Below are 25,290 nucleotides of genomic sequence, written 5' to 3'. Positions count from 1 at the left end.
TGTTTTAAAAAGTCTTAGATATGACGTTATCAAGCTTTGCGCAAACTCCAAACTTAAGCATGTTTATGCTTGTATAGAATGAGAATGTTTTGCATCAAAAAACCATTGTAATTAGAGCCTGGGAACAAAAATAATCTAAAAAATTTATCTTAACAACTTCCCCAAATGGGAGGGAAATTACTTGATAAATATTTCATTACCCTATCTTATACTTAAGTTAAATATATCAAGGTTTTAAATCATAACTTATAAATTTTAATTAACTTTGGAACAAAAATAAAAACAGATGATCAAATATGCAGACAGATTTAATTTAAATTTAACTTTTTATATGCAAAATTTAATTCAAATTTAACTTTTTTTTGATTTACACATTATTTTGCACTTTCCCTATTTGATTGCTAATAAATTGATAATTGCCATTTTCTAAGAAAATGCTATGTTTTTAGTTCATATTTGTTTAAAAACATATAAATATGTTATATATTTAAAAATATTTCACTTATTTTCATTTATAACAAAACATGTTATTTAATTATCTTTAATGATAATTAAAATAATAGTTTTTCACTGTTGCAGAGAAAAAATATTACAATACACATATAATATCTATTTTTTAAGAAGCAAGATTTAATTTTTAATTATTATGCTGATTGCCACTATTACTGATAATGTATGTAAAAAACAAGTTAAATTCTGAAATTCAATATATGCGGTATGGAAATGTATATCCGGTATATCTGGTAACCATCCAGATATGTAAAAAGTTACATCCGGTACACCTCTAGATAATGTATTATCTTGTTTTCTTAGCCATAAAAAACCTTTGATTATTTCTCCAGCCATTTTCAGAACTGTGCTAATAGCTAAACTGCTTGCATCGAACCACACAGTTGTTTTAGAAATGTTTTTGACATTCCATGATTCATAAGCAGGGTCTTTTTTGCTGATTCTTTCCTTTAGGCTGCTTACTAATTTTGTTAAATGTTCATTCATGGAGGAAGGGGGGGGGAGTCTCACTTGCAACTGCTTGCCACTCGTTTTAGATATCTGCACAAAAGATACAACCAATTTCCTATCAGAAAATATTTGCTTAACTTTCACACCAAGAAAAGATTTGCGGATATGTAATCCTTTCTTCGGGAGTTTTGAGCTGGTAGTCACATTCCCAACATACTTGCTTGTTATGTTTATACACTCATAATCCAAGCACACAACCCCCAACAAACTATTTTGGTGAATTTCCCAAGTGTTTCTATAAATTAAAACTCAAACCGAAATTTCAAAAAGTTGGTCATTTACATGTGGTACTGCCCTTGTTCCTGTCTGGCAGGGCATTTGCCTTTATCAAGGCCTAAGCAAGGATGCTAAAAAAGATTACAATGAGGAATTTGTTGCTGTAGTGTAGTGAATTTAATAGTCTATAATTAATTCTAAGCTAACATAAAAAGCTTTATTCTTCATATAATTATATGTAAACTAAAATATACAAACAGGTTAGTTTTATTATACACATAATTAAGCTCAACAAGCATAATAATAATTATAAGAATCAGCACTTTCTACCATACTAAATAAACAAAATAAGTAAATAAATTTAAATTGTTCAAATATAGTTATTGAAATATTTAGGAGGATTCCGGGATCTTCCTGGACAACAAGGGACTGATTCTTCAATAGAAATTCCATTACGATTTGTTGGAGAGAGAGTAGAAAAGTTTTAACTTAGTTAACCATGTAGGAACAGAGTATCCATTAGAAGAACGTTGACTGAATCTAAATAATCATTCATGAGGTGTAGCGTTAATAGAAGTGCAAAGTAAGGAACGCATTGAATGAAGAACATCGGGTAAAACATGTTCCCAGTTCATCGTAGCTAAATTCTTTGATTTGAGAACAAGCGAAGTTCCTTTCAAAAATTATGCCATTGTATCTTTCACACTGACCATTGCCCTGAGGATTATAAGGAGTAGTTCTACTCAGGTTGACACTTTGAGAGTTAAGAAAATTGCGGAGCTCTGTAGACATGAAGCAAGTGTCTTGATCTGAATGTATATACCAAATAAAGTGAAAAGTTGAGTTAAACATTTAATTACGGTTGAAGTAGAGATATCATGACACGGAAATACAAAGGGAAATCTTGAAAACGCATCAACAACTGTTAAAAAAATATTTGTTGCTAGATGAAGATGGAATAGGTCCTTTAAAATCCATACTTAGTCGCTCAAAAGGTTGAGTAGATTTTATTAAGGTGTGGTTAAAATTGCCCTCATAATATTTAGGTTTTAATTCAGCACAAATTTGACACAAAGAAATGTTTTTTTTTACATCATCAATTAAAAAAGGCAGATTTTTCAATTTTATAAAATGATACATTTTGGTAATTCCAGGGTGGCAAAGAGATTCATGTAGTTAATTTAATTGAGAGTCCATTTATAGTCATAGAGCAACATGATCTAGAGAGGGCATCAGCAACAAAATTTTTACGTCCATGACGATAAGCTATATTATAGCTGTATGAAGAAAGTTCTATCCTCCATCTCAGAATCTTGTCATTCTTAATTTTTCCATTCTTGTTATTATCAAACATGAAAGAGACAGAGCCCTGTTCAGTGACTAGAGTAAAATGCTGACCAACAAGGTTGTGTTTCCATTTTCGAAGTGATTCAACAATAGCATAAGCTTCTTTCTCAACAGAAGAATGTTTTTTTTTCGGTAGTTGAAAGTTTGCGAGAAAATAATGCAACTGGTCTTCTAGCCTGATTAAGGGAAGCAGCTATAGCAAAATTGGAGGCATTTGTTTCTACCTCAAATAATATACTTTCATCATTAGCTTGTAGAGCTGATTGAGAGATTAGTTCTTTTATTTCATTGAAACATTTAACAGCTTCACGGTGAATAAGTTTTATAGTTGGCAGTGGAATGGTAGAAGTTAGAGATAAAGGATGAATTTTGTCAGAAAAATGTTTGATATACTGGGAATAGTATGAGAACATACCAAGGATTCGATGGAGAGAAGCACTATCAGTAGGAGCAGGCATTTCAATTAATGGCTTTAAGCGATCTGGATCAGGGGAAAAAGAGCCACTTTTTATAATAAAACCTAGGAAGGTTATACATGAAGTAGACAATATAGACTTTTCTTCATTGAAATTGAACTTTGCTTTCTTAGAAGCTTCAAGAAATTTTTCTAAATTGAAATCATGTTTATTTTCAGATGTACCACATACAACCAAGTTATCTAGATATACAAAGGTGTGTTCTAATTTGTTTTCTTGAATAAACTTATCCATGATTATTTGAAATTGTGCAACAGCATTAGTGAGGCCAAAAGGAATTCTTTTAAATTGGAAAGATGTCCATTGGACTCAAAGGCAGAATAATACTTTTCACTCTTTTATTAGAAAGGAGTATATTAAGTTTTAAAGAGTCACATAATGATTTGCTTGTAAATGTGTCAGAGCTTCCAGTGTCAAGAAGTGCTCTTACCTTGGCCCTAGCAATAAAGATATAAACAATCGAGTTGGGTGAGTTGATAGAAGAGCAAGTAATTGAGGCTAAACTTGGTACATGAGAGTTAGCAGCAGCAGACGTGACAAAGTACTTTGATGATTTGCATACTTTCTTGAAATGTCCTTTTTTACCACAATTGTTACATTCTGCATCTCTGGCAGGAAATGATTATTGAGGGTGATGTTTACTTCCACAGAAATAACAAAGTCCTCTAGGCTTAGTAGAAACTGAAGCAAGCTCAGTAATACATTCAGAATGTTTATTAATTGTAGCAACATTACTATACTCTGTATGTGAATACATTTCGTTATTTCTTTGAGCGTTTTCCAATGAACAAGCTTGATTATAGGCTTCAGTAAGTTTAAGAGTAGAGTTTTCTAGTAGTTGCGAATATGATGAGAGCTTAGACCACTTATAAATGAATCACAAATGTATTCTTCACAATGTTCTGAAGCAGAAACCTGTTTAAAGTTGCAATCTTTACTGAGTGTACGTAAGGCCTGCAAAAACTCATCAATAGATTCTCTGGATGATTGTTTACGTGAAGCTAACTGATGTCTGGAAAATAATTCATTTTTAGGTTTTACAAATAAGTTTTCTAGGATTTCTATAGCGCCATCAAGTGGTTCAATGTCAGCAATATAGTTGAACATGGAAGGAGATAAATAGTTAATGAGGATATCTAATTTATCTTCTGTTAGTATAGTTTTTATGAAGTTTGTAAAAGTTCTAAACCAGTGTGACCATTCTTTAGAAGCTGATGCAGAATTGGGATTGCTGTCAAATTGTTCTGGTCTTAGATAATTATCCATTAAAATATGAAGAATAAATTGTAGTGTAGTAATTTAATAGTTTATAATTAATTCTAAGCCAACATAGAAGGCTTTATTATTCATATAATAATATGTAAACTAAAATATACAAACAGGTTAGTTAAGTATACACATAATTAAACTCAACAAGGATAATAATAATTATAAGAATTAGCACAGTTGCGCTGATAATTGTTTTCTCTGGGGTTATTTTAAGTCATAGTTTTTTTTTTAGGTTTTTACTTAAAAAAGGGAATCCTACAAAGGCACGAGGCAGGTTTTAGTGGATTGTATATAAATATATATATATATATATAAACATATATATGTATATATAAGTATATATATACACATATAAATGTTACATTATGTGCAAAATGTCCGTTATTTTTACATAACCCAGATGAAAATTTTACATAACAATACATAACATTGTAGGGTAACATTACATGTAAAATGTTTGTTATTTTTACGTAACCGAGGCCCAACATATTGCATAACAATAAGTTATGCAATATGTCAAATGTTTATGTCATAACTAATAAGGCGTAACATTGTCACCTGTGGTATCTTTCTGATTTTTTTTTCTTTATTAGATATATATATATATACATCTATAAATAGATAGATAAAATGTTCTGACTTAGTGATAGGCGGAAGTCGAGTTATAAAGATTGCCTAAAGAAAGATATCGCACTGCATGTTAGAATAGGTAAAAAAAATATTGTATTTTGCGAATTAAAACTTTATTATTTTTTTTTGGTGACAATTTAGTAACAAATTGTTATGTCTCAATTGGTTACACTTTAAAAAGTTAAAAATAATTGAAACTTTTTTTTGTGACAAAATAACCAATTGAGACGAAGCTATTTTACAATAAAAGTATAATAAAAGATGACAGTTAGCAATATGGCAATAATAAACAAACATTTACTGCATTATCAAATTTATTCACTTAATATTTAAATAATTCCTAGAGAATGTAGCCGATTGTAGTTTGAGAATGTAGCCAATTGAAGTTTATTTACTTAATATTTAATTAATTACTAGAGAATGATACCAATTGTAACCGATTGAGATGTAATGCAATTTAAAAATATTATTGGGGATATAAATATATGTATATGAAATTATCATCTTTTATTTTTTCTGTAAAAAAGCTTTGTCCTAATTGCTTACTTTATAACAAGAAAAAAAAAGTTTTGATTAGCAATGTTATATCTCAATTGTTTGTTTTTTTAACTTAAAGTGTAACCAGTTGAGACGAAATGTAACCTAACTAAATCTAGATTTGAGATGTAGCTAAAATAGATCTCTAATATAAAAAGTGAAAAAAAAAAAAGATGTAATGTAATGTAAAAAAATTTATATTTGTTACATATTTAATTACGTTTCAATTCTTAAATGTTTTACGTTACATCTCAATTAGTTACATTTTAAAAGATTATAAAACAAATAATTAGATTGCTTAAGTACCTTAGCTTGCTCAAGTACCTTAAGTTACTTTTACTTTTAAACATACTTTTTATTTGTTTCATGTTAGATAACTTTTAAAGCTTTAAAAGTTTTATATTTACTTTAAAAAGTCTTTTTAATAAGAATAGTTGTAACAAACATATTAATGCGTTTACAATATTGTTAATAAATAATGTAGTTGATAAAACAATTTTTTATTTATTTATTAACGAGTTACGGTATTTAACAATGGGTTCGTCAATGATATATCATCGTTTAATTTTATTGTAAAATAGATTTGTCTTAATTAGTTACTTTATTTTTCTTTGTTACTAATTTGTCACAAAAAAAAGTAATAAAGTTTCAATTTTCAAAGTAAAGTCTCAATTGTTTGTTTTTTTTAACTTATTAAAGTGCATTTTTTTAAAAGTGTAAACTGTGACAACGTAATGTTAAAAAAATCTATATTTGGGACATATTTTAACTACGTCTCATATCTAGATTTTGTTACGTTACATTTGTCAATAATACAAGTGTAAGACTTCAAGAGTTTTTATAAACCCACAAGCAAAAATGTATATAAAATGTCAACCTTTCTTTTGTTTCGGTATTAGTTATCAAATACATTAATTAGTTGAAACCAATTAAATGTATAGTTTGCACATTTTAACATCCAGTGCAAAAACTTTCTTTTTTTTAACAGGGTTCCCACTCCTCCTTAAAAACCTTAAATATCCTTAAAAAAAAACAACTCCTTAAAAGTCCTTAAATAACCTTAAAAAAAGTTAAAATTTGACTGCTCTCCTTAATTTCTCCTTACTTTCTTTTTTTTTTTATCATGTAAGAAATTTTATTAAAGCAAATGAATTATACTTATCTATAGAGAAGTGTATAGTTATTTCTTTGATGAGTTAAAATCCTATACTTTTGTTATATATATATATATATATATATATATATATATATATATATATATATATATATATATATATATATATATATATATATATATATATATATATATATATATATATATATATATATATATATATATATATATATATATATATATATATACATATATACATATACATATATGTATATTAGGATGGCCCTTTGCTGTATTGAAATTTTCGAAAGTGAAAATGTTGTACCTTTTAATCCCTGATCCTGTTCCAATCAACCAAATAAGAAACTGTGCAAAACTTCAGCTCAATCGAACAACTGCAAGGTGACCCTCATACGCCTTTAAGTTTGAACATAATATCCATAATGATTAATTCCGTTCAAATGCGACATACTCTTGCCTATATTGACCATGTTCTTATTTACTACATCAAAAAGCTATGAGGCAAAAGCCTTTTCATGTACAATAATAACGTCTATAGAATGAAAACATAATGTGAACCAATGAACCTTGACATTACTGATTCATAAGACAGGATTTAATAGCAGTTGGGTACTTTTTATGGTCTCCGGCAACGATCTGTATAACAAATTGTTTCTCAGTTTCGTCTTTCGTGAGAATGTTATTATAGTCCTGAATGAGTTTGACTCCTCTTTCCGCAACATCATTCACAACCACTATTTTCTAAAGTTTTTCAATTCCACTTTTGTAACCAGGATCATTCTTCCATACTGAAGGGTCTTTGTTCAGAAAATGGGTGCTGACAGAAAATCTGTTGAAGAATGTTTTTATACCAGGAGTTAACAGAGATAGAAACTCGATGTTTGGAAAGGAAAAAAAGTCTTTTTCGGGAAGAATGTATCTCTTGACTTGATTTTTTTCTTCCTTCGCTTCTTCATCTTTGTCGAGCAAAACTTGAACCATATTTGCCTTTACTACTGGTGGAACACTGTCAAAACTTAAACCATATTTGCCTTAACTGCTGGTAGAACATTGTCATTAAAAAGGCAAGAGTTTCAGGAACTAAGTACCAGAGGTTCCTCGAGACATAGATCCACAAGCCTTACTGACTTGTGGATCTATGTCTCGATAATTAATCAGTTGGCACATGAATAGGAAATCATGATATGGTGCTGTAATTGCTTTTGATGATAGAAGCCAAGCTTGAATGTACACTCGAGCAAGGAACATACATATTCTTCTTAAAGAGTTCTTCTTCGTATGTGATAACTGAAATTGATTTTGAAACAGGTATATCTTGAATGCATAAAATGCCTTTGCCATCCGTCTAGCATGACTTACAGCTCCTGGTATATGAAACAATATTCTGTTCTTCGGAATGCCACCAAGAAAGATCATTGTTAACTCCAACAATTCTTGGTAATCATTTCTCTGCTGTTTTTGTGTAGAAAGGTAGTGTTAAACAAATCCAAGAATGGTAGAGTGGACATCATCAGGCACTCCATTACTACCAGTTATATAAACGTTCTTGTCAAGTTTTGTCCAGGCTTCTCTAAATCTTTTGAAAAGCGCCATGTCCGGAGAATAAGTTGCACCCATCAGTGACTCGAAACAGCTCCTCATAACTAACTCAAAAATGTGGTGATAGCAAGGGAGGTACAATAGGTCACGATTGAACAATTTTTCTAGGTTTGTACAGGCACCATTTACTCGACCTGTGTTGCTTGCTGTCGTATCACAACAAATTGCCTGAATTTTGTTGGTTAAACCCCACTTCTCCACAGCTTAATAAGCAGCTATAGCTTGCTCTTCACCTGAAGATGTTTGGATTTCAGGGACTCCCAACAATTGCTCCTTGCCTTGAAAAGTTTATATTTTTGCCAGTCTATCTACCTTTTCAACACCAGTGAGTGCTGGGAGCAGTTTTCCATCCCAGTGTAGCACTAATTCTTGGCAATCATTTAGGTTAAAGTTTTGCTGAATTCTTGAGTGTCTTGTACCATGAGTACCAAATACATGAGTACCAAAATGTTGTTCCATTTCTTCATAAGTTCTTTTTCTCCTGGCAGTTTCCATTGCAGTGTGCTTCAGTACCCTTTCTTCCTTGTGTTTTAGTTTGTGATCCACACCAAGCATAGACCCTGGTCACCCTTTTTGGCGCTGAAGGATTAAGAAATTCTTATCCTCTTTATTTTTCATCTGTTCCAAAGCTTCTGAATGAGCTATGTCAAACAGATCCTCCATATTGTCTACAAAGATATCTCTTTTTTCTTTTTCTTTGCCTGCACCTCTCGACAAATTCTTTTGTAAGCCTTTCAATTTATCATACAATTTCAGTAACTTCTCAACACAGTGGTCAGTTCTTTTAGTAGGAATTCGTGCTTTTTGCCAAAAAATGGAAACTTTTTGAATCACCAGTATTGCACTTTCCTTTGTTGTAAGCTTTACAACTCTTACATTGTAGAAGAAAACACGTAAAACTTGCTGTTTCGAAGGCAATTTGGCTCCGACGATTTGATTTGAAATGTACCCAACAAGACAGACATGAAAATCTTTTCTTAACTTCTGTGACGAACTCCCAGACGAACATTGCCATTTTACTTTCTAAAAAGAAGACAGTCCAAAAGTCACTTTACACGAGCAGCACAAACAGTTATGAAAACAATTTTTAAACTTTTCACTTCAAAAACAACTCTCAGGGCAAAAATTTTGAGACTTCGTGGACGATAAGGGTCGACTTACAGTTGTCCGTTACGCTAAGATTTTGTATAGATCATTATTTTCATGATTGGAACAAGAAATAGGGTTGTGAGCTAAACAATTTGTTAACAATAAGTTTTTTAATGGTTTTTTTTGGCTTTTTGTATTTAACTTTCACTTTCTTTAAATAATTTTATTTTGTTTCCTTTACAAGTGAACACCATGCTATAAGGGATGAGTTTTTATTGACCCTCTTTTTTATTTAAAGCTTTATATATATATATATATATATATATATATATATATATATATATATATATATATATATATATATCTGTGTGTGTGTGTGTATTTAAAAAAATTTTTGACAAAAGATCTTAACCTGCTGGATAACTTTGTATTTCTTTTTGATGAGTCTTACAATAAAGTTGTAAAAAAAAGGTCCAATGGACTTACATGTGCGCTATTGGATTGAGGAATTGGAGAGGAATACTGTTTGTACAAGATATTGTACTTCAGAGTTCATGGTATAAGCTGCAGCCCCAGATATTCTAAATATGTTTAAATCCTGCATAACTGGTTTAAATGCTGAGAAAAAGTTACAGGTTTCTATGGATGGCCCTAATGTAAATAATCTGTTTTTGGAAATGCTCAACAAAGAATGTCATAACAATGAGTTAAGTACACTCATTGATATTGCCTGTGGTTTACATACTATCAATGCATCCTTACAAATTGGTGCTAAAGCTACAGATTAGAACTTAAAGAAGTTAATGTCTTCAAGGTACCAAATATTTCATTTAAGTCCATCAGGAGGAAGTGATTATCAAAGAATAGCTGAAGCAACAAGTTCAGATTTTCCTTATATATTTTGTGGCTCTCAAGGGGCTGAAAATCAAAGTTTTGCCAAGAAAGCAATAGAGGTTTGGTCAAAAGTAGTCTTAGTTGTTGACTCCTGGAAGTCTTTACCAAAGCGTAAGCAACCTGGACTTGGTAAATCAGGGCAAAACACCAATTTTGAACATTTAAGTGCTCGAACAAATAAAGTTTTAGTTCCTTTAAAGTTGAAGTTTATTGAATAAGTTAGTGGCAATACATTCCTTGGTAGGTAATATTTGATCCAGATACAATTTTGTTGCTTTTTATGTAATATATTTTGTTTTATTACAAAAGTATAGAAATATTCTGAGATATTCTTTTCATATTATTTTTAAAGTTTTGAGAAAAAATCTCAAAATATTATTTTCAATCTTGCTATTTTTTTTCTTCTAGTTTCTTTTCCAACTGATAAACCAATGACTCCTTTTCTGGTGGTGACACTTGAAGAACTACTACGCAACTTTTATGCGATGTTCATTCGATTAGATGTTTCTTTTAAATGACAAAACTACAACGTCTTAGTTAAAAATAGATTTGTTTAATTGCGCAAACCGGCTTTCAACCAGCAAGATTGATGCTAGTTTTTCATTGAAGTATTATTTACAGCAACTCAAGAGTTAGAGAAAGATTACTGATGTTCAAATTGACAAGTTCAAAAGGAAATATGTGATTTTCTTGTCTCAATAGTGTACTCATATTATTGAGAAAAGCCCTTTGTCTTCACTGGTTACTCGCTAAATGTAATGTCATAATTTAATGATTCCTTTTCTATTTAGATGACATTAAAGCTGATATATCATCTAATGCATTAAAAAAAGCCGCTTGCGAAAAATAAGAGTTACTAGAGAAGCTATATGTTAAAAAAAAGATACTTGTTGGATAAAAAATGAACTTATATGTTGACGACGATGATATACTCATATGTTGGCGATGATATATATATATATCTTAAATACTTAAAATCTATTGAAAAAAGAAAGGTTGTGTTTTTAATATAATTGTTTTCTCCTTAATTCTCCTTACTTTTCCCATTAAAACATTGTTTTTCGCAACCGAATCTCCTTAAATATTAGGAAAATATCTCCTTAAATCTCCTTAAAATCCTTAATTTTAGCCCCAGTTTTAATAGTGGGAACCCCATTTAAGTTATCTTTCGAATTTAAATTCTTCTGTCTTTGACATGGCATCTCTATATCTATATAAATAGATCATATATATATATATATATATATATATATATATATATATATATATATATATATATATATATATATATATATATATATATATATATATATATATATATATATATATATATATGTATATATATATATATATATATATATATATATATATATTATATATATATATCTATATATATCTATATATATATTTAGGCATGCATGGAAGACTTTATTCCTTTTTGTCAGTGGTATTTCTAATTATAATAATTTTTCTCATCTTTTCATAAAAACAACTTTCTAGAGAGCAAAAAAAGAAAAATCTTTTTATCATTGGAAGAAAGCAATACTAAAATTTGTTGTCTGGTGATAAGGTCCATTATTCTCATAGTACTAAGTCTTGTGTTATATATTAGAAATTAGGCTCTAGAGACTTATTAATGGAAAATCATTACCAATTAGATAAATTAGAAGTTTTCTCCAGAACTCTCTTCATCACTAAGCCGTTAACAATTGCCTAACTGAACATTGTTTTCTATTCTGCTGGAAATTGACATCTATGATTCCAATATTTAAAAACTGAATACTGTTTTCTATCCTGCTGGAAATTGACATCTATGATTCCAATATTTAAAAACTCTTGTGATCACTTTGACCCTTCTAACTATTGTCCAATTATTTTTCTTCCTCTTATTAGCCAAGTCTATGAATCTTTAACTTACAAACTTCTAATATCTCATCTAAAGTCTAAAAACGAAAAAAAAATGTTTCAATTTGCAATGTTTTGTCTCATTATTTTATTTTAAGTGTAACCAATTGAGGTGTAACGTAACCTAAATATATCATATATAGATATCTAATTAAGAAAAAATATCATAAAATTAGAAAGATATCACAGGTTACGTCTCATTAGGTCAAAATATTACATATCTTTATTTAATACGTTATGTCTTGGTTATGTAAAATCCTAACTTCAGGTAAAAAAACGCTGGATTTCAGGCCTACAAATATTTAAAATCATTTTACATTATGTTCCTTAATTATTTGAGAAGAGCATAATAAACCTGATATTGAAATTGTGTACAGTTTTTATTGTGTACTTAGTCGTAGTTACTAGTTGTTTCATATTTCACAAAATATTACATGTTAATTATAAAAAATTATAAAATTTTTATTATTTACTATTTTTATAATGCAAAGAAACTAATTTTTTTTAAGGAAGAATTAAGAATTTTGGTAAATACTGTTGAGCCTGTGACTGATGTGAACCTTGTGACTGATCAAACAGATATTCTACTAACCTCTGAATTGTCTAATAATGTCTTAGACATACTATCTCAATCCAGCTATTTATCAAATAAAAGTTTAACACCTGAAAAAAATGACAGTATTATATTAGAAGACCAAGAAAATAATCATGATCATGAAGGGTTTGAAGAAATTAAAAGTATTTATACCAATAAAGAATTTTTTTATTTTGTCCAATATGTTTTTCATTTATAATAAGGTTATAATTAAATTTAATAAATTTTTTAAAATAGATTGAGTTTAATTTTAGCCTAAAACTAATGTCATTTAAGTTTAACTTATTACATTGTGTAATAAAAAATAACAATAGTAACAATAATTGTGTAATAAAAAACAATAGCATTAAAATAACTAGATCAATTTTATTATAAAAATGAATTAAAAAATTAATGTAATTTTTTTTTTTTTTGTAAAGAAAATTGTTCTTAGGATTTTTAGACAGAAAAAAATTTAATGATTAAATTAATAACTGCAGTATAATAATGTAGTTTAATTGGCATCCTGAAACTATTTTTTTTTAGTAGAATAAAAATTTTTAGTTAGAATGAAATCGATCTATTATTTTAAAGAACATTTGTTTAAAAGAATGAAAGTAGTATAAATAAATAAAAATAGTTAAAATAGTATACATAAAGTATTAAAAAAATTAATTCAAAAAAACTTTTTAATTGTTTATTATGGCTCTATAACTCAGCTAGTTAGTATGTCAAATTAAATGTTAAAACCTAGACTTTTTGGCTATACTAGTTCAAATGTGACCACTGCCAACTCAGGGCATGAGGTACTATTTTAGGTTAGTCTGTGACTGTTTGTGTCTGTTCCTATGTGTGAAATTCAAATAATAAATAAAAAGTTCACGTGTTTAAATCAATTTTAAAAATGTTTCAAATATTTAGATAATATATTAATAAAGAAAATTAGATCAAAATAAATTTATAAAAAAACTTTTTTGTTTACATAAAATCTAATGTTTTTATAATAGTAAATTAAAAAAAATTTATAACACCAACTCAAATATAATTTTTAGAATATGAAAATTATTTGTGGCTAAAATAAGAATATTCATACTTTAAAAATTATAACTAAAATATAATATTTATATCTATATATAATATCATATCAAAATATTGTATAAAAAATGTTTTAGCAGTATGTTTCAATGTAAAACTTTTTTTAATATAAAGCACATTAAAAAATGCTATTAATAAATCATAAAACTCTTTATTACATTTTTAATCATTATTTTTATAAATATTAAATGGGAAACATTTAAAAAATTTTTTATACTTTAATTCATTTATGCCACTAAGCCAATGAAAAGTATGAAAATGTCCAAAAATTTTATTGTTTTTTAAATTATTCAAGTAATCAAGTAATCATTAAAAAATATAAGCATTTTGTATGTCAATCAATGTTGCCTTGGTCTTCCAAGTGCCATCAGTTATGACAGGAACACCAAGCAGTTTTCCTTCTATGAGAGTGGCAAGTCTCATTGTCTCTAGGTGTAATTTTTTTATACTACTGAAGTGTGGCGTACTTTAGTGCAGTAAATGATGGTTTTGTATGAAAAGTCGTTTCTGTTAGATTTCCTTCTCTGCTCTTCTGGTACTTGACTTTGACAGTGTCATACTTTTCAAATCAGCGCCACTCTTTGATATAACTGCAGCCATCAATGCTATTTTCTGACCAGCTGATTAATTCAACCTATTGGTCATTGCAGATATTTTTGCACTCTTTAATGGGTGTTTTAGAATATGAAGTGTTACCATGTCTTTCTTCTTTGCCACACTTATGAAACTCTTCTCTTTTACAAGACATTCAAATTCTTCGTCTTCTGGTAAATTAACAGAACTCAGGGTTCCCACCGATCCTGGAAAGTCCTGGAATTTGAAAGTGGTCCCGGAAAGTCCTGGACTTTTTTGATTATTCTGTAAATCCTGGAATAGTCCTGGAAAATGGGATAATATTTTATATTTTGTTGTTTGTTTTTAAGTGTAGAAAAACAATACAACAACAATACAACTACAATACAAATTATATTAAATTATAGTAATATAATTGCTCTAATGTATAATTTTTATGGAAAATCTGATTCTTATATTGTTTTTGAAATTTGTACTTTAAAGATTCTTGAAAATACTTACACATCCACAATAAGGCATAGTTAAGTTGTTTTAAAAATATTATTTGAAAGATATCATCATAGTTTCCATAAATCATAATTATATAGACAGTTTATATATACTTTTTCAATTAGTATTTAATTATTGCATTGTTGAATAGTTTTGAATAATTTTTAAAAGTATGAAATATTAGAGATTCTAAATTCTTTTTGGCTCCTAAAATGTTTACGTTTTTTTGTTTCCAGATAAAATAGTTAGAAAATGCCTAAAAGTAAATGTATTTTTTAAGAAAAATGGCTTGTTGAAGTAATATATAAACATTGGTTATGTAAAAAAACAGAAACTGTTGTGATTTGCAGTTATTGTGCTAAAGCCATTATTATTGCTAAAATGAGAGAAGCTGCTTTAACTTCACACATGAAAGGTAAAAAGCACATAGAGATCTACTTCTGCTAGCAATATCAAGTCATTGATGCCAACTGTTCCTAACACTGTTCAAGTTAATGAGTATATGTCAGAATGCTCAATTAAAGCAAAACACCAAAAAAAAAATTAATAAAATACTAATAAATTCATCTACACTTGAAGCTCAAGTTCGTTGGGTCCTTAATACTGTGTATTTTAAATATTCAATGAATACTTCAACTGATTCTGGTAAATATTTATTTAAAATTTAGTAAAACATTCCAGAGAGTGATATTGCCAAGTTGTTTCAATGTAGACCCACCAAGGCCAGTTATATTACGTTTATTACGTTGTTTCATTTGATGAATCCATGAACCAAGTTTTTCAGAAAGGTCAAATGGATCTTTTAGTAAGATTTTGGAATAACAATACAAGTATGGTTAAAACACCTTATCTTAATTCAAAGTTCATGGGGTGCTCAACAGCACATGATGTTATGCAAACATTCCTAAACTGAATTTCTGATATAGATAAATAAACAAAGATTCTTTAAATGTCATCAGTTGGGCCAAATGTAAATTAGCTTTTTCTTGATTATTTAAAAGAACAGAGGAACTTGATCCTCTTATAGATATTGGAGCCTGTTGCCTCCATATCATTCATGGCAGTTTTAAAGGGAGCAAAAGCAAATGACTGGGATCTTAATAATATATTAAAAGCAATGTGGCAATTTCTACATGACTCTCCTAGTAGAAGAGCAGCCTAAGAAAACAATGCAGTTTTGTTGGCATAAATGGTGTGAAAATGAAAATGTGCTCAAAAGGCTGAATCACTACTTGATGGATACAAAAAGTAATGTATTTCAGTAGTCTTAAGAAAAGCAAACAACCTGATTCAAAAAATAAAAGTTGGCGGAGACTGAAAGCCATGGTTCGTGGTCCTGTTTTGCCAGATAAACTTCAGTTTTTTGAGATGCTTTCAAACAGACAAACCTATGGTTCCATTTATGGCTATTATACTTGGTGAAATAGTTGACAATTTTCTAAAGAGAATCATACTAAAAGATGTTTTAAATAAGTGTAGCAATCTATACCAGCAGCTTCAAATAAATTTAATGGATAAAAATATTAGAAAGCCTATAAATGAAGTTGATATTGGTTTTGCTGCTCGGTTAAAACTAGGTGAAGCTAATTTAAGTTACAGTGACCAAAGAGTGGTAATATTTGAAAAAGAGGCAGGCCAGTTTTTAGCTGGTCTGTTTACACGCCTCCTTTAGAAGTCTCCTTTGAAGTTTGTCATAGTACGCACTGCAGTATCTAACCCAAATTTCATTTCAAATCTGAATAAGAAGAATACTTGTATCAATAATTTTTCAATTCTGTTGCAAAAGTTAGTTAATTATGGCTGTTTGTCACCAAAGTCTGTCAAACTAGCGAAAAATCAATATTTTAAATTTTAAGAAATAATAGACTCAAATGGAAAATCGTTTCAAGATTTTGATATTAAAAACGATAGTCTTGATCATTTTTTCTCTGACTTTATTGGAGCAAATAAAGCTTATCAAGATGTTTGGAGTATTTTTAAAATGGTTTTTGTACTTTCACATGGACAATCTTCCATTGAGCGTGGTTTTAGTATTAATAAACAACTTCTTCTCGAAAATCCTAAAAAAAAATCCCTTATTGCCTTATGTCTTATTGAAGATAATTTGTCTTCCTTTGAAGAATCCTTTGATAGTATTAAAATTAATAAAGAAATGCTACAAAATGTAAAACAAGCAAGAAGTCGATATAAAGAGTATTTGCAATCAGAAAGAGAACAAAAAGAATGTAACAGTAGGAATTTAAAACAAAAAATTTTGGACAATGAGAAAAAGATAGTTAAAGCAAAGTGTAGAAAGTCTTACAAAGTGAAATAACCACTTCGATAGAACAGTCTGATATGCTAGCCATAAATGCAAAAAAGCAAAGCAGTTTTGTTCTTTTGAAAGAATCAAAAAAGAAAAAAAGAAACTCTGTAGAGGAAAACAAAAGGAAATCGAGGATTTAAACGTTATAGAAAAAAAGATGATTCATTAAAATGATAAATTCACTGCTTAATTTTAAAGCATATTTTTGTACACTTAGTTATTGAGAATGGTTTAGTTAAGAAAAACGGTATTTATAGTATGAGTTTTTGAAATGATTCTGATGTTTTTGAAATTAGTTGCATTAAAAGTTTCCTTTCAAATAAAAAATAGTTCCTTGTCAAATATTTTTTGAATTTACACTTAGTTATGTAGCTGTAGTGTTATGTAGCTATTTTTGTGTAGCTGTAATGTATTTCTTTAATTTACACTTGATTTCTATATTAATTTATATTTAGTTGTTTATTTTGTGTTATTTTGGGCTATCTTTAAAAAAGTCCTGAAGTTTATAATTTTTTTTTTGCAAGTCCTGGAAAAGTCTTGGAAATAATAAACCCTGGAGCTGCTATCTGTACTTTCGTGATTGTTGACCTGAGAATTTACCAATTATTCAAAATAGGTTTTACTTGCTTTGTTTTTAATCCATTTTCTTCCTCAAGAAGCTCTTAGTTCCCTTCATTTTAGGGTAATTCCACATCAAATCACCTAGTCCATTGAACCATGCGTCTTCTTTTTGTGTTATATTTTGACACCTTATTCCTAATTATAAAAAAATATTGCATGCAAAATTTCAGCTAAAAATGTCGAGTGGTTACCTGGTTTCCAAAAATGACCCGGTTTTCATAACATTCTGACAAAATGTTTTCCTTAAAAAAATAAGAAATAAAAATGACAAAAATATGAAAATAAACATATAATATGTTTTTTTGATGCTGAATGTAATGAATGTACTTAAAATGCTGAAATATCAAAGGAACATGCTTAAAAGTTAATAAAACAACTATTTTTTATAAACCAACTTTGGGTCTCAATATCTCAAAACACCCCCATCAAATTTTTTGTTGTTGCTGCTATTAATATTTTCAGCTGCTTATAATCTTACTAGGCCAAAGAGTTTAACTGGAAAAAAAACTGAAACATATAGAACTTTAATTTCAAAAATACATCACTTTTTCTAGAAATTCCCAAATAATATTTGTAAATAAAACAAAAATAAGTTAATTGTAATTTAAAAAATTACTTAAATATACAAGATTTTTAAAGGTATCAAAGATGTAAGTTATTTTGACTGTGTTTGCAATACCTCACAATATTATTGCCATTTTACTTGTACTTCTTCTATTTCAGCATTTTCAAACACATAGTTTCTACTGGAACTAGAGCAAGCTTGTGAAACAGATAGTTTTTTCAATATGTTGATGTTGGGAATAAAACAGTAGTCGTCTCTTTCAGGCCAGTTAGAATAGATTGATGGACCTTTTGGGTGGAGAAACTTAACTTTAGCATCAATCTCTTCTAGGTTGGTTTCAGTTACAATTCTAATCCACCACTTATCATCATAGACCACAGCTGCATAACCTCCTAAGTGATAGTATCAGGTTGAAATATATCTTGTTTCTTTTTAAGATTGTGGATTATTGTATAATTAGTGTCTGTACTACACCTCTTTGCCCCAAACCTGTTATCTCCAAGATGTATAAATTGATGAAAGCTACGAGTACCAGGTAGAGTTGTTACACCAGTGTACCTTTTTTTTTATTCTTCACATTGCAATTGTAAGTCCAATACCTTTATGTAAATGAAGTTATCAACCTTGATTTTCTCAATACAAAAAAGTTCCATTCAACTCTAAGGGCAAATTCGCTCTCTAGTTGGCATAGATTGTAAAAGCTTTTACAATTTATGTACTGTCCTGCGCAACCATCAGTGAATAAATGTAATTTGGACAGATTGGAAAATTTTGTTTTTAATATTGGTATGATTAGTTGGAATATTTTGTAGACTTAAGTTATATCATATGTAATGTCGTCGATTATAAAACAATAAGAAATATGTTTCAATACACCTTTATCATCTTTATAGTATATCACTAATGGATGTAAAGAACATTGTTGGGTGTTCCAATGATAGCTTTGTATTTCATCTTGGATTACAAAAGCATAATTTTAAGCAAAGTCGTCAATAATGATAATGTTTAATTGATCCATATTTTGTTTTATTTGGTTAAGGTACTGTGATTGTGAGTGAGCAATAAAAGAATGAGCTTGTAGCATTTTAAAGCAAGATACTAATAGTTCAACAAACGTTGGAACTTCTGCTGTTAAACTCAATAGTGTTGCATGATCAGTAGTTTGCCATAGTTTGTAGCGTATCTCAAAATCATCTTCATATTCTCCAAAAATCTCATGCAAATATTTGGTGAAGGGTTCCTTACCAGGACAATTATCATACTGCGCAAGCATGCATTCTTTGTTTTCCCCCCAGTTGCTACGAGCCTGTACTATAGTCCAATATTTAAGGCATCCACCAGCAATATGACATTTTGGTGATAAGAACAAACACAAACAAAATGTATACCAAAATGCACCACTTTGGTTTAAGTGAAGCAAATTTTGAGCAACTTATTTGTATTTCTGGATTGTTTTCTTTGTATAAAACATATAGTTCTTTAAATTACACAAAAGCAGTTTTTTTTGTTTATGGACGTTCTTTTGAATGCTTTTTTTCAGGCATAGTTCAATATAAATCACTTGAATCATAAAACAATTTATCAGAATCTTCTATTTATTTGTGTAAGACTTTACCTTTATACAACGGAGAGATAGCTAACAATCTTTTTTTATTAAAAATTTATCTACCCATTTTTGCTTGGTATTCTGTAACTGCAAAGTTATTTTGTACTTTTAATATTGACCAACTTGGGAGTGCCAGTGTTAGAAGTTGAGCTTTAGTCCTTTTGTCAGAACATAGAATTTTTTCCTTTATCAAGCTCATAATTTTATCAATGTTTTCAACCTTCTTTGTTTTATAACACAGTTTTGAGGGAGCATTGACTTGACTTTCAGTTTTTCTAGTAACGTTACTTACCATTAAGCCAATAGGACACATCTATAAATTACTTAGTAATTACAAGATGAATTACTTAGTATGAAAGTATTTCATAAAAAAAAGAGAGTTCTTCTTTCCTACTTAATTTTCAGTTAAAAAAAAAAGTTTTTAATGTAGAAATAATTCAAACGTTTTCAGAATCCTTCTGTTGTATAATGTTTTACACTGATAGATATTGTTAATTTTCTTTATAGATATATTTATATATATACAATCTATATGTATCAAATTGTAAATTTGTTTAAATTTTGAAAACAAATGCACTTCAATATCACATTTATTCAGTTTTTATATAAAAACAATACTGGATGTTTTTTTCAGTTGTTAAGATCAAATAAGTAAGTTATCATATAATTAAGACCTCCTTAAGTATAACAAAATTGTTTTGTTTTTTTCTTCTAAGGAGTCTAAAACTAAACTTAATATTTTACAGAATTCTATTTGCAAGTTTTTTTTGAATAATTTATGGAAAATTTGATATACCTTTAAAATTAAAGTTCTATATGTTTCAGTTATTTTTCCAGTTAGATTTTTTGTGCCTAATAAGATAATTAGCAGCTAAAAATATTAACAGCAAAAAAAAAAAAAAATTTGACAGGGGTGTTTTGATATATTGGGACCCAAAGCTGGTTTATAAAAGCTAGTTATTTTATTAACTTTTAAGCATGTTCCTTTATTATTTCAGCATTTTAATGAGATGAGATTGATGAATAGTTCTTAGCAAACAATTCAGCTTTGTCTTTAGGTGAGGTAACAAAATCTGAACCATGCAAGAGATGAGGAATAACAAATTTTCTCTTCCTATAGACACTGTTAAAGATTCTCCAGAAGTCTCTGGAACCTAATTTGATGAAATGCAAGATTTTGTGAATAGCAGCCTTGGGCAATAGAGAAAACCTTTTTACAATGGTTTTAGAAATAGTAATTTTACATCTGTTTAATTGATAAGAAAGTAATGGTTATGATTGGAAATTGCAATAACACATTGAGAGGAAAACCATGGAGAAGAGTAAGACTTGACTTGAAATTGCTGAGAGGAAATAAGAAATTCCATGCCAGTCTGAATTTAAGAAGTTAAATAAGAAGCACATTTTGTCTGCAGGAGGATGAAAGATTTCTACCCAAGGGCTATCACAAAGAAAGTTATGGAAAGAGTCCCAGTCAGCTTTTAGGTAGTTGTAAAAGGTATGATAATAGGTGAATTCTGATGATGAAGAAGAATGAAATAATAGTTTTAGAGAGATCAAACCCTGATCAGAAGCGCCAAAGAGTGAATGTGAAGAGACTGAGCTAGGATCAGAGAAGGTAAATGATTTGAATTGTTTGGAAAGCAAGTTGGAATATTGACTAGTTGTGTCTGAGATTGACAAAGGCAAAAGTTGTGGGCCTTAACACCTGCAGAGTCAATGACACTAGAAGCAAGCTATTCAGTGTGATGAACATTAAAGTCACCAACATCAGTGATATTGGCTAAAGAATATAGAAAAAGGGCTTGGTTAATTTGATCAGAATTAACATAAAAAAGAGTGCAGTTTTGTGATAAAGGAGAGCGATGAGTTTTATAGTTTTTCGTACTTTGTCTAGTCATAAAAACAGATACACAAGCAAAACCCATGCATTGAGTTAAGAAGATTCAGCAATCAACAACCTACACTGGAAACAATGTGTTATAAATACATCTACGCCAGCTTAATAGATAAAGAAGGGGTGCAAAACTGGTCAACAGATAGAATCTCTTTACCCCTTAAGTCTTTGTTTAAGAGGCCTTCTACAAGACAGTAGCCAGATGCATTTAACGTCTGACTAAGATGAGTTTTTTTATCAAGATATTATCTCTAGCTTTTACTCAACCAAGACCCCAAGGCAAGGGGTATATTAAGTCAGAGTTTACATCTCCTAGCCTTTGCTCAAAAAAGCGTATCCTGCAAGGCAGAAGTATATAAAACAAGTTGTACTTGGTTACATGTTCTGCACCCAGATGCACCTTTTTTGAGCTTGAAGTACACTCAGGAATTTGTGCTTCTTTTTTTTTGGTACAAAGTCTGTCAGCTTCTATTTTCGCCTTGGTATCTTGTTGTTCTATGAAAAAGTACTGTTTTAACTCTTCACTAAAAATCTTTTTTTTCCTTTGATTTATTTGCATCCTTTCTTCTTCTGCAATGTCCTATAGTTATCATAAAGATCAATAATCTTTGCTTTTACCTTGTCTTTATGTTGTATTTCAGTGCCGGTTTTAGCCCACTGCTGCTGAACTTCAATCACAACTTTGTCTGCTACATTACAACTGTTGTGCTTCTTGTGCTTCATTAGTCTTTCAAATAAAAGAATAAGCAAATTATATCTCCTTTTGTGGGGACTCTGCAAGCTGGTAATTCTAATATGGGCTTTTATATTAGCTAGATATCATCATCCTTCCTCAGAGTCATGGCACAGTTGGCACTCTGGTTCATTTCTGTTATTTACATTTCTGGTATTAAGATTTCCAATCGCATAAACACCAACAGGAAGTCAGCCATTTTGTCACTAATTGATTACAAATGTTACTAATTGTTACTAATTGATTATAAATGTGATATTGTACATTTTATGTACAATATCACATTTTGGCATTTGCTGGAGTCAAAACTCACAATATTTAAACTTAACCAAAATTTTACCTAATACATTTGCATGCATAAACAAATAGGAAAAAGGACAGGGAGCAAGTTTTTTACAAATTTTGTTTTTTTCCATTGACTTCTTGAGGATATATATATATATATTTATATATATATATATATATATATATATATATATATATATATATATATATATATATATATATATATATATATATACACTCAATCCATATTTAAGGATGCAATTTCATAATATCATTTTTGTGCCCTCAATGTAAAAATGTGTTTTTATTTTATTAAAAAAGGAGAAAAAAAACAAAGAAAAATTAAAGAAAAGATTGCTAACCATGCCAAACCCTCAGTTAATGTAGCAGCTCTCCTTTGCAGCAGCAGGCAAGCCCCCGCAACTTCCAGTTTTTGTATGATGTCATGCATGTGTTTCTTATGCTGCATTTATATATATATACATAAATATATTGCTTGGAATTAGGGTCGACATTCGACAATGCCAACCTAATTGCCAACCTTAAAGTATTTTAAGTCAGCAAAAAATTGCCAACCTTGTTTCTATATTTTATGGTAACCCCTCTGTGTCAATTTTGACCTCTAACAATTTAAGGTCAGCAATTTATTTCTAACCTCATTTTTTCTAATTCCGAGGGCTGTATATACAAATATATATATATATATATATTTGTCTATACAGCCTATATATTCTTTTATGTGGCTATTATTATAAAATGTGCTGTTAAACAGTATGATTGTTTTTATCAGATTTGCAAAATGAGGATAATGTCAATGAAAAAGTGATTGTACCAGAGGTTGTTTCAAGTTATGATAGAGAATCACTTATTAAAGAGTACAAAGTAATATTTATGATTTTTTAATGCATCATAAATTTTAGTTTAATGCATTTGGTGTTTTTAACTTTTAGGTTTCAATACATATATTTAAATGCATCTTGCATTCTATTTCAATGCTATTTTACATCTAGTATTAGTAAATTTTGTCTTTCAATGCACTATTATTTGTATTTTTAATGTTTCAGACCAATCTTGTATTTGTAACATTTATGTTCCAATCCATTTTTTATTTGCAACTTTTATTTTCTAATGCATCTGTTGTAAATTTTTAGTTTCTATGCATGTTGCTTTTTTAACTTTTAAGTTAACTGTTATATTTTTTTTCATTTAACAATTCAATAAATAATCCTGTAAATTTAATAATTGTTTATTAATAGGAAATATCAGAAGAAAGAATTAAACTTCAAAAAGTTAACAATCAATATCAACATAAACTCACTGAATACTTTCAAAAGAAAAAGGTTTTTTTTTTTTTAAATAATTCTTTTAGTTTTATAGATATAGAAATATCAAATCTAAGATTTTAAATTTGCTGTAAAAACAATAAAACCAGAATCACTTGGGTAAAAGCAATAAGTGTTAATGAGGTTTTAACAAAAAAATTTATAAATTAAATTTTTTGAAACTCTCTTATTAAAATTTATTTAAGATACAAAAGGGGACACAGAAAATAGATCACGAGTCCTAGTTATGTCAAATAAGTTAGCTCTATCGATTTGATTTGATTTTATAGAAATTCTTCTATAAAGAATATATCCATTCGAATTAATAATTTTAAAAAGAAAAATATATAAAATTTGACAAACAAATTTTTTCTTTTTGAGAAACAAAAAACATATTTTTCTTGAGATAAGAAATACTGATACACTTTTTCAAAAATAAAATTACAAAAAATTATTATACAAACCGCTGTCTAAACCGGTACGCTGATAACTACATTCCATAACTGACTATATCTATACTTGATTTGCTTTCTTTACTTCAATAAATCTTAGTTAACAGAAGAAAATAAATCAATATAAAATTCATAACTTTTAGTTAACAATTAACTATACTTATTTAGTTTAATTTTGTTTACACACCTAAAGTATCTTTAACAGAGATTACATTTGAGTAACATTTCTTCGTTTTTGGAGGCTGTGATTAAATTTGTTAAGGTTTAAGGTTGTAATGAAATTTTTCATTGTTTAATTTTTTAAAGGCCTCTCATTAAGATTTCTCTAGAAAGCAACGGAAGACACAGAAATGGGTCACATATCCTAATTATGTCATATAAGTTAGTTTTATTTGTTTGACAAACTTGTTGAGAGTTTATTGCAGAAAAGTTTGAAACTTTTCTGCAATAAACTCAAAACAAATTCTTTCAAGTTGTTTTTCACACCGGTTTTAGCAAATTATTAAACTACTGTAGCTAGTACCGAAAATTGGTAAAATACTTAATGGGAATGGAACTATCTAGATCAATAATCACCAAGGTAATAAAAGTATAAACAATTTCCATATAAAAATTCTTGGCTGTTAGTGAATGATTATATATAGTCAGTTTCAGTA

General features: G+C 28.9%; 1 protein-coding gene across 2 annotated transcripts in view; it reads left to right on the top strand.

The window, feature by feature from the left end:
• Positions 1-25,290, top strand: part of LOC100213767 (cilia- and flagella-associated protein 184) — a 69,692-nt gene that overhangs the window by 2,401 nt on the left and 42,001 nt on the right. For both annotated transcript variants that reach the window (XM_065803665.1, XM_065803664.1), the window contains exons 2-4: positions 12,627-12,855; positions 23,651-23,742; positions 24,117-24,200. In XM_065803665.1, the coding sequence (XP_065659737.1) occupies positions 12,627-12,855; positions 23,651-23,742; positions 24,117-24,200 (405 nt within the window). The remainder of the gene's footprint in view (positions 1-12,626; positions 12,856-23,650; positions 23,743-24,116; positions 24,201-25,290) is intronic.

The sequence above is a fragment of the Hydra vulgaris genome, chromosome 08 (genome assembly GCF_038396675.1).
Source record: "Hydra vulgaris chromosome 08, alternate assembly HydraT2T_AEP".
Lineage (NCBI taxonomy): Eukaryota > Metazoa > Cnidaria > Hydrozoa > Anthoathecata > Hydridae > Hydra > Hydra vulgaris.
The sequence above is the reverse complement of the archived record's forward strand: the minus strand, read 5'-3'. Positions and strand labels throughout refer to the sequence as shown.